We start from the raw sequence: 11,548 nt of genomic DNA on the forward strand, positions 1-11,548 counted from the left end.
GAGTGCTGGGAAGGCTTTGGGAAAGATGGTGGCCGTCACTGATGAGAAACCGTCCATGCAAAACGTAGCCGCCATATTGGATTTCAAAACTGCCTTGAAAACATATTTTACGAAGAGCTCACATGCTTATTTTAGTTCGTAGGGGCTTTCTATATCACAATATTTTGACGAAACTTCAGTCTTTTAAATGGTATGCTTAGAGTTGCAATTGTATTCATGTTTCACCAATTAAATATCGAGTGAATAAGACCCGCGTCTACCGTGATGAGGGTTGGCCTGTCGTGATGTTTCCCCTAAATAAGACCTGTCCACCATGATAAGGGTTGGTAGTCGCTGGTTTTTCCCCTAGAGGTCAGGACGCGTTATAATGTACTTTTTTGGGGATTGTTCACGTTGATCGTACATGGTCCACTCCTGTACCCTGCGGTTTTTTACCCTAATACCTAGGACAGGTAACCCTAGCTACTATAGTAGGTACTTACCTTTAAGTTTCACACAATCTGCCAACTCCCCAGGCACTGTCTTCAACTGGTTGTTGCCAAGGTCTAAGATTTTCAAAGAAGGCAGGACTGTCAAATCAGGAGACACTTCTGAAATCTGATTATCATTCAATTTTACGTCTGCCAAATGCACTAAGCTCTCCTTACAGATGTCTGGAAATTCCGTCAAAAGGTTGTGGCCAACTTCCAAAATCGCCAAACTGATACAACCTTCTAAGGAGGGCAAGGCACGAATTTTATTACTACCGAGGTTTAAGGTTGACAAATTCGACAATTTGTTAATCTCGCTTGGAAGATCTTCCAGGCTGTTGAAAGAGACATCCAACACTTTCAACTTAGTCAGGTTGCCTACGGTAACTGGAAGCTTTTCTAATTTATTCAACTGGAGGATAAGGCTGGTGAGATTGGCCAGGAGGCCAACATCATCCTTTATGGTCGTCAAGGGACTCTTGCTGATCCGAAGGAAATTCAACTGTGACAGTTCATACACTGACGGATCAACACCGCCCTCTTCTTCTATTCTCTCGCTGACTTCTGTTCCTGAAAGCACCAGTTCGTACCTGTTCTCTTCTTTGGCTTGTTTTACTTCTGGCCACATTCTATCAAGAGTTTAGTGTCACAAATATCCAACTACACTAGAAGGAAACGTCTATTTATCCCAACGTGCTTGACAAACACAGTCACACAATGATGACGGTGAAGACGAAGACGTTGCTCTGTTCTTTTCTGATTGTCTCTGATCTCAGAGTGTCAAAGGCTAAAAATTAGTCAATAAACAAATAAGTAAAATTTTATAAACAGCTGATTAATCTGCCCATGCATTTATGACGCGTATAATTGAAATGTAAAAAAATGCAAAATTTGACATAATCAATACACGTGTCAACATTGCACAGATCGGTAACAATAACAAACACCAACTTTTCCTACGGGTGTTAATGACCAACTCAGGCTTTAACCACTTCTGATTAAAATATCATGGAAAATGGTTTTCCATAGTGTCTGACGGCATAGCATTAATATACCTACATGTAACATAAACAAATAAATACACGCACAAGCAAACACGAATGCACACACACACACACACACACACACACACACACACACACACACACACATATATATATAGTATATATATATATATATATATATATATATATATATATATATATATATATATATATACTATATCTATACATACATATATAATATATATATATATAATATATATATATGTATATAGGTATATATATAATATATATCATATATATTATATACTATCTATATCTACATTACATACATATAGATAATTTATATATTATAGATTTATATATATATATATAGAGTATATATATATCTATATCTATATATATATATATATCTATATATCTACATACATATATTATTATATATATATATAATAATATTATTATATATATATATATATGTATGGTATATAGATATATATATATATATAATATATATATATAATATACTAACTGACCACTGGTTCTGCCTGGGGAAAACTGTGATCAACAACTGATAAACAAACTCTCTCTCTCTCTCTCTCTCTCTCGTTGGTGCTCTCATCTCTCTCTCTCTCCTTTTCCTGTTAAGATAGATGCTTCAGTTGCATTACCCAGAATTTTTTACATTTCATCTTTTACCCCTTCTCAACAATGCCCACCCCCCCCCCCCACCGGCCCCCGCTTCGTATTAAGGCTGAACTTAAACATAAAGGGCATTGGGAGTGTCACTGCTCATCTCAGCAACCTCAAAAGCTATGGATTAAGCTGGTATCACACTAGTCATTTCTTGCTCGCGGTTTTGGCCAGCATCCAGCTGATGCTCGTGAGCAAAAGTGTTGTACCGTCACACTAGGACCTCGTGGTTTCGAGGAGCAGTAGGAAAAAGTAAACAAAACTGATCAGCTGATATCATCATGGCGCCCAGAAATTGTCAGACTGTTGCAAGATGTGCTGCAGTGATGTGTTTTCGGAATCTTATGTGAATGCAAGAGTAACAAAAAACGTTTGTGGGTTCAAGAGTAGCTCAGGAGAAGAGAAGCCAAAGGTCTGAGAGTACGTCCTATCAGCAACAGCCATCTTGTTTGTTTACACTACGCAGTTGCTCGCGGTTCGTGCTCGCTCCTTCCCGTCCAGTCGGGAAGCAAAAATCTCGAGCTAAAAGCTCCCAGTTTTCCATTTTCGGCTCGCTCCTGGAGAAAAAAAGGCCTAGTGTGAGGCCACCTTTAGACTGAGAGGTATAGACAGAGAGGTCGGTATCTGGGTACTGATGCTTTATTGCTTGAGAGCAGGGTATACGCTAACAGGCGCAGACAGATATGTAGTTCCCGACTCAGGGCTACAGATATCTGCGCATGGAGTTAGAGAATTTGTGTTTCTTTACATGTACATAAATGGAGATAACTGCAGATGCAGTCTGTACACATACATGACATTTACATTGGCAGAAAGGCTAGAGAATTCTACACAATATGATACAGAATAGAAAAATGATAAGTTATCAAAAAAATGAAATACTGTAAAAGACATCCTTACAAGTACCTTCGCCCTGCTCCAAGACAATGATTATTAAATAATGATTGGAAGACAAAATAGGTAAGGACAACCAATCGTGGTAGTGTTTCGGGGGCAGGAGTCGGCCCTGCATCCTTGAGACTAGTTGTTTTGGGACGTCCTTGGCCACTGCATCCTTTGGGGCATTGGGCGACAGGATGCCTCCCCTGGCATGGGTCCTGAGGGGTTTGACTGTCGTCTGAGGGCGTTCGCAGCCCCTTTTGGGTGACTTGTAGACTTCAGGAGCTGTCTTGTTTTGCGGGGGCACTCTGGGACATCTCCCGGTTTCTTCCCTTGTGTTTCTGTGTAGCAGAGGATGCGGTATGGCCCTCATCTTGTTAGGGGTGGGCGGTGGGCGTCGTTCCGCACGAAAATATACTGTCGGAGAAAGTCTTGAGGCAGTAGTGAATTTCCCGGTGATCTCCTGCAGTCTTGCAATCAGGGTGTCTGCTTTGGCTGCATCTATCGGTGCAAAGACTGAGGAGGAACCAGTCCAGCTGTGATCTCCAGCTCTCATTGGTGCAGTGTGCCATCTTTGCATTCTTCAGTGAGGGGTGGGTCCTTTCCACCATGCCATTGGCCGCGGGGTTGTAGGCAGTGATGCAGTGGAGAGTCATCCCCATTAGGCGAGTCAGGGTGGCCCACAGGTCGGACAGGAAAGCTGGGCCACGGTCCGTGGTGATGACGTCTGGCACTCCGAAATGGCTGATCCAGCTTGAGAGGGGGTCTTTTGCACAGGCATTGGTAGTGGCATCTGTCATCGGAGTTGCCTCGGGCCACCTGGTGGATTGGTCGATGATTGTCAGGAGGTACCTGGTGTCTCCTGACGGAGGTAGCAGGCTCTCAATGTTGATGTGGATGTGGCCAAAATGTCATTTGGGTTGAGGGAGCTTGCCTACGCCTGATTCAGAGTGTTGGCTGACCTTGCTCATCTAGCAGGGCACGCACCACTTGGCCCATTCCCACGAGTTCTTGATTCTGTGCCACACGAACTTTTCTGTCATCAGCCGCATTGTCATTCAATCCAAGGGGTGAGATAGGCTGTGGATGACATAGAATACTTGCTTTCTTCGTGAGGCTGGAACTAACAGGCAGGGGTGGCCAGTGCTGGTGTCGCAGAGGAGCATTGAGCCAGAGGAGCCCACGGGCACGTCCTCCCACCTCAGTGCGGTGAGGGCCATGCATTAGGCTGGCACTTCTGGGTCGGCAGCCTGTTCCCATGCCAGGTCTTTATAGTCGATCTCCAGGTGGATGGCGTTAATTTCGATCCTCGACAGGGCGTTGGCCATGGGATTTCTCTTGCCAGGAACGTAGTGGATGGTGCAGCCAAACCCCGCGATGACTGCGAGGTGCTGCTGTTACCTTGCCGACTATGTGTCGCCCGCCTTGGTGAAGGTTTGGACCAGCGGGTGGTGGTCCATCATCATGGTAAAAGGAGTGCCTTCCAAGAGGTATTTGAAATGGTGCACGGCTTGGTAGACAGCTAGCAACTCCCTGTCGAAGGTGCTCTAGCAGGTCTCCACGGGCTTGAGCTTTCTGCTAAGAAATGCAAGAAGTCAAGGGGAACCGTTTGTGGCCTGCTTCAAGATGGCTCTGCAGGCGACTTTGCTGACATTGGTGGTGACTCTCAAAGGTGTGTCAGGGTCTTGGTGAGCCAACGGCCCTGATGAGGGACACCTTCGTCTGCTTGAAAGCCCATTGCTGGGAGGCTTCCCATATCAGCTTCTTCGGTTTTCCCTTCAGGACCTCTGTTAAGGGAGACATGATGCAGGCGATGTCTGGAATGAATCGGCAGTAGTAGTTCACCATTCCAATGAACTCCTGTAGGAACTTGACCATTGCTGGCATCGGGAACTCCTCTACAGCGGCTACTTTCGAGGTCATGGGGAGAACACCTGTCAGGGAGATCTTGTGACCGAGGAAGTCCACCTTCTCTGGACCAAAGATACATTTGTCGAAACGGACGACTAGCCCGTTCTCCTGAAGACACTTCAGGACCACCCGTACATGGTTCAGGTGCCCCTCTGGTGATCTGGCAAAGATTAAGATATCGTCCATGTAGCAGACGCAGAAGGGCAGGTCCCCCAGGATGCTGTCCATCAGGCACTGGAAGGTGGTCCCAGCGTTCCTGAAGCCAAAGATGGAGTATGAGAATATGTAGGACCCAAACAGTGTGATGATCACCATCTTGGGGATGTCATCGGGATGCACAGGAACTTGAAAATAAGATTTGAGTAAGTCCATCTTCATACAAATTTTTGCTAGAGGGTAGCAGCCTGGTATCGTCGCAAGGTTCAGACGACGATAGTCCCCACAGGGCCTCCAGGTACTGTCGAACATCTTTACCATGTGAAGGGGAGATGCCCATGGGCTTGATGCCTTCTTACAGATGCCCATCTACTCCATCTCTGTGAACATGCATTTGGCGTCCTGGAGTCGCTTGGGCGGCAGGCGGCAGAACTTAATGTGTGGGGGGGCCCAGTAGTGGTTATGTGGTGGTAGATCCTGTGCTTAGCCGGGGTTCCGGCCACCTGACGGAGCTCTGGCTTGAAGACGTCTGGGAACTCCTGTAGGAGGGCACCATATTTGTGGGGCGTGATGGAGCATATGGTGGGTATGCCTGGGCTGGCTGAGAGTGGTTGGGAACGGCAGGTCCCCATGTTGAGGAGGGGTTTGCAGCCCACATCCACAAGAAGCCCGTGTTGAGCCAGGAAATCCGCTCCAGGAGAGGAACCTTAATGTCTGCGATGATGAAAGGCCAGTTGTTGGTGTCGACCGTGGAAAGGAACTTCAGAGACCTAGACTGTAATGCTTGTGTGGTTCCATTAAAGGTTTTCTGAGGGTGAGCGGCCATAGTGAGTCTGTTAATGGCAGGAGCCAAAACGGCTGAGTCACCCATCCCTCTAGGGTCACCAGTTAGGAGGTACAGACAAAGCAGCAGGTATCTGGATACTGATGCTCTATTGCTTGAGAGCGGGGTATACATAATCAGGTGCAGACGGATATGTAGTACCTGACCAAGGGCTACAGAGATTTGTGCATGGAGATAGAGGATTTGTGTTTCTTTACATATACATAAATGAAGATAACTGCAGATGTAGTCTGTACACATACATGATATTTACATTGGCAGAAAGGCCAGAGAATTCTACACAATATGATACAGAATAGAAAAATTATAAGTTATCAATATACATGAAATATTGTAAAAGACGTTGCCTTACAAGACACTAATAGTTGTAGTTTTCAGTTATTTTCAGTTGTCATAACCTTCCCACCCCCTTCTTAACCCCTTTCTATTGGGGCTAAACGTGGACTTACAGGATATCAGAAGTGTCACTATTCATCTCAGCGACCTTCAAAACTAGAAATCAGACACTAATTCTGTCATTTTCAGTTAGTTTTACATGTCATCCCCTTCACTCATCTTCTCACCCGGCCCCCCCATTCCTATTAGGGCTGAACTTGGACTTGAAGGCCATTGAGAATGTCACTGTTCATCTCAGCAACCTCAAAACTATGTATTAGACACTTATATCTGTAATTTTCTGTTATTCTTGTATGTCGCCCACTTCCCAGCCCCTTCTCACCCCACTTTCTATTAGGGCTAACCTCGGATTTAAAGAGGCAACGGAAGTGTCACTTTTCATCTCAGCGGCCTCAAAAGTTATGGATTAGACACTAATATCTGTCGTTTTCAGTTACTTTTACATGTCACCCCTTTCCCACCCCTTTCCAAACCCCCTCTCTATTGGGTTTAGCTAAACTTGGACTTAAAGGGAATTATGAGCGTCACTATTCATCTCAGCTGCCTCGAAAGCTGTGGATTAAACACTAATGTCTGTAATTTTTGGTTATTTTTACGTAACCCACTTCCCACCCCTTGTCACCCCCGCTCCTTATCAGGGCTGGACTTGGACTTAAATGGGATTGGAAGTGTCAATATTCATCTCAGTGACCTCAAAAACTATGTCTAGACACTAATATCTGTCGTTTTATGTTATTTTTACATGTCACCCCATTCCTACCCCTTTTCACCCTCCATCCTTGAAAGGCCTCGGGAGTGTCGCTATTCATCTCAGCGGCCTCGAAAACTGTAGATTAGACACTAATATCTGTCATTTTCGGTTACTTTTACATGCCATCCCTTTCCATTCTCCCCTCTCCATTGGGGCTGAAATTGGACTTCAAAGGCATTGGGAGTGTCACTATTCATCTTAGCGACCTTTAAAACTATGTGTTAGACACTAATACCTGTTGTTTTTGGTTATTTTTATGTCACCCGTACCCACCCCATGAAGGGTATTGGGAGTGTCACTATTCATTTCAGTGACCTCAAAAACTAAGGGTTAGATACTATTATCAGTCATCCTCAGTTATTTTTATGTCACCCCTTCCCACCCCTTTTCAACCCCGCTCCCTATTTGGGCTGAACTTAGGCAATAATATCTGTTATTTTCGCTTTTTTAATGTCACCGCTTCCCATCTCTTTTCAACCCTGCTCCCTTTTGGGACTGAACTTGGACTTGAAAGGCATCAAGGGTGTCATAATTAATCTCAGCGACCTCAAATCTATGGTTAGACACTAATATCTGTCGTTTTCAGTTATTTTTATTTTCACCCCTTTCCCATTCTCCTTCCCACACCCTTTGCTGGCAGTGATGTGTTACCCCCACAGTATTCTTTCCTCAATGCTAAGTTATATGTATTCCAAGTTTGGATTAAATAGCCCGATGCTTGTAAAAGTGTATGTGGCACACACACACACACACACACACACACACATATACATATATATATATTATATATATAAATAATATAAATTATAATTATAATATATATATAGATATATATATATATATATATATATATATATATATATATATATATAATATATAATATATAGATATATGACACAATATTATAGGTTTATATTTATATATAATGTGTGTGTACCTTTTCCCCTTTGAGATTTCCAGTATTTTAAGATGAGGATGGTAGCCAAAGTTTTCGAAGAAAACCGTTTGTTGTTAACAGTTTATTGTTGAATGTATCCGTTTTCGCAATAGACTAATGTTTTTATCATGTGTGTTACGCTGATATGAGATATCCCTTGCTCAACAAATGGCGCAGCTTCCAAAGAGAAAGCCGTTATTCTGGGAAGTTTTCATGAATGTTCACCTCTTGGTTTGGGGATATTATATGAAGGCACAGTAAACCGGAGCATCCCTTTGACATAGCTTCGTGATGCTGTCATTGGTAAAGCATGGCATTTACCAGCTTTAAGTACAAAATCACGCATTATCTCTAAGAAGAGACAATGCACCTACATACAATAAAACATACTACATACAAAACTCCATTCCAAAGTTTAAAGTTGCTAAAGAGCAGCAGAGGCAATCAACAGACCAACTCACTAGAGATCTATCAGGATACCTGTGGTGGTCGCGCATGGTAACACTGCGTCCTGGGCTCTAAATAGTTACGCTATGTCTAAGTTTTAGGTAAATAAAAAGATATCTGGGTGTACATTTGTAACTGAAAAGTGTTTTAATAATTTACTGTATGCGAATTACACCGTTAATATTCGAAATAGGATATTATTTAAAGCCCGGGACGCAGTGTTACCATGCGCAAACACCACAGGCGCATAGACAGATGAAAAAAAAGAAAAATAGAAAACAGAGTATAATTACCTACGTATGGTCTAACCCCACTGTACCCACATACTATACTTGCCGCTACAACACCCTCCCCTAACGTACAAGAAAAAGAACGTCATCCAAAAATAAAAATCTACAAAAAATGAAAAATAAGTTCGCTATTTGATACAACGGTTACAACGTTAAACTGCAGCTCTTCATGAGGAGACTAAAACATTTCTCTTTTTTGACATTGTAAAGAAGCAAATGATTATGTTAATATAAAGCAAGAAAGGCATTATCAACAACGAGACTACTGAAACTTCATATTTTGTTCTAACCTGTGAAGTACAGGTACAGAACAGAGATTTTGATCAGTTCCAGAGACAATGATTAACGTGTACAAGAGCAGGTTTATCACACCTGAACTATGCACGAAACTTGGTCATATTCTAAATTTTGAGTGACATGAAATCTTTTACAAGGAAGGAGGAAAGGGTGAGTGGTCTAACTTCAGTTCTCTTTCAACCAGTAAATCATATTAATTTTTCAAAAGGCATGATCATCAGACTTCAACAGTAATTCTTCAATAGGAGTCTCTTCATACAACAAAGTTGTATAAACTTATCTGTCACCGACCGTAACATGCATCCCATGCAAGAGCATGCAAATACACATAAGACATCTTTATTATAGAAATGACCGCTCTTAACCTTCTTTTTATGAATACAAGAAAAGATCAAAGACATTTAAAATACAGAGCTGAAGCCCCTAGCAGAAGGTGTTAATCAAGGCGAATACAGGTGACATATTCAACTGTCCATGATATCAGTGCAATGATGTACAAGGATGTATAATATCTAATACAAGGACGACTGCTTTCTTCCATTTGATAAAACTGACATTCCCTCTAAATTTTCAATATCGACATCTTCAAATCTTACTCTGCCTGGAGTTCACATTAGCTGATGGTTGGAACAGCCTTCATTACAAGGGGCCAATAGGAATATTCTCATCCCTCGACTACTTCTCTGAGTTTGACTTTTTCCCGTCACCATTTACACTTGGAGGGAGCGTAGCACGCAGGGAATTATCCTTTTGATTGTAAGTTATATGATTTGCTTCAGGGATGAGGGAGCTTGCAGGATTCTCCTATCTTCGACCGGAAGATGAAATCCTCTGCTCCTAATTGTATTTTTTTTTTTTTTTTTTTTGTCGTGCGGTCTAGTTGAGTTAACGAGCTTCAAGTCGTACCAACTCACATTCTTTTAGTTAAAAATACACAGGAAACAGAAACCAAATAGCACAGTAGTATGTTGCCGACGTCTTTTTCCTTCCCTTCGAGTTGCATCATAGAAAGACAGATTTCATTAACTACGTCATTTTTTTTTTTTACATCCTCAGGAAACGGCCAAAAGGGTTTAGACACTGGCTGATAAGAGATAGAGACCGACTTGCTTTTGTGACAGATAGGCACGTTCCTTGGCCTCCATTTCGACCAACCGAACACTTCGCCGCGGGTTGTTGTGGCGAGATTTTGATCAGTGAATTATTATCAGCTTTATTTACACTGCTGACTTAGACATTTGCAGGAAGCCGAATTTTGTTAGTAATTCAGTGACCATGAAGAAGAAGCAACTTCTGTTATCAGCCGTCATCCCTCTGGCTTTGGGAGTCTTCTCAGTGACTTTGGGTACCGAAAGTTTATTGTTATTTTTAAACTTCGATTAATCTTGTGCCTTTATTTATTTTTTTTACCTCTATAGTGTAAATTTTGCCATAAGTCATCTATTTAATGTTTCTCCCTTAAGTACGAAAACTAATGGAATGGGGGTCTCAAGAAGCTATGATGCAGTGTTACTAAAGTCTTAACTGGAAAGCATTGGTAAAAAGTGATAGAAAAACAAGAAAGATCTTCCAGTACGCCAATGGTCTGGAAGGACACTGCTTATTTGTATTCTTTGAGATCAACAGGGTGATGCTATATGTTGCCTTTACAACCAACCAAAACCATATTTGCTGTTTTTATTTCTCCCAGTAATAAGAGATCAATATCTGTATAGCAAGACTTAACGTAAAAGATAAAGAAGACTTAGAATGATAATTATGGGTAAATTTTTTTCCCTTTTTTTTCAGCGAACACCAGCTCAGTAACGTATGGCGACAGGATCGGGCCTTTTAGCCTTCCAGACACCGAGAATGTAGAAATTTGGTACAGAAAAACGAAAAGTGAAACATGTTCCGCAATTAGTCGCTTCTGTTTCACTCTTCAACAGGACTCCAGAGTTATTTTCCATTGGCCATGTAAACCTGTGGAGTGTGGGACTGACGGATGGTCGCTCATCCGTATACTTGGCAAGGTATGAAAAAGATATAGAAACGTAACGACTTCTATTTCCATTGTTGTCTTAACAAAATATGTTCTCAAATATGACTACGTTTCGCCAAGTTACATTTTCCCTTGGAAAATCTTCGCAATAAAATGTGAAGTTACTGATTCTGTTCAGACAGTGAATTTCCTAAAATGATGTGGCGTATGAGCCATATTAGGAAGGAAAGTACATCCCGTTTATCAGGGAACAGGAACCTAGAAAGTCAGTTGTTCGATCGTTGGGTATTATAAAATAGTTTTTTTTAAGTTCTGTGTTACGATACATATTCTTGTTCCAAGTTACGTGTGGATACAAGTAAATAAAAACAATAAAACTTGTTGTAAGGTGGATGTTTGAGACTATACAGAAACGTTTGATGGACAAGAGCTTTTTACTGTTGTGTTCGTATCCACTTCTGGCTAATGGAGTTTTTGCTTCTTGGTACAGGGACA

General features: G+C 42.0%; 2 protein-coding genes across 2 annotated transcripts in view; one reads left to right on the plus strand and one right to left on the minus strand.

The window, feature by feature from the left end:
• The window catches only part of LOC135201027 (leucine-rich repeat-containing protein 47-like), a 123,151-nt gene extending 121,949 nt beyond the window's left edge, over window positions 1-1,202 (minus strand). Inside the window, exon 1 of the mRNA XM_064229872.1 lies at window positions 483-1,202. Within this exon, the coding sequence (XP_064085942.1) occupies window positions 483-1,098 (616 nt within the window). The 5' untranslated portion in view covers window positions 1,099-1,202. The remainder of the gene's footprint in view (window positions 1-482) is intronic.
• Window positions 1,203-9,772: 8,570 nt separating this feature from the next.
• The window catches only part of LOC135200586 (uncharacterized), a 3,762-nt gene continuing 1,986 nt past the window's right edge, over window positions 9,773-11,548 (plus strand). Inside the window, exons 1-2 of the mRNA XM_064229212.1 lie at window positions 9,773-10,417; window positions 10,861-11,084. Of these exons, the coding sequence (XP_064085282.1) occupies window positions 10,348-10,417; window positions 10,861-11,084 (294 nt within the window). The 5' untranslated portion in view covers window positions 9,773-10,347. The remainder of the gene's footprint in view (window positions 10,418-10,860; window positions 11,085-11,548) is intronic.

The sequence above is a fragment of the Macrobrachium nipponense genome, chromosome 27, assembly GCF_015104395.2.
Source record: "Macrobrachium nipponense isolate FS-2020 chromosome 27, ASM1510439v2, whole genome shotgun sequence".
NCBI lineage: Eukaryota > Metazoa > Arthropoda > Malacostraca > Decapoda > Palaemonidae > Macrobrachium > Macrobrachium nipponense.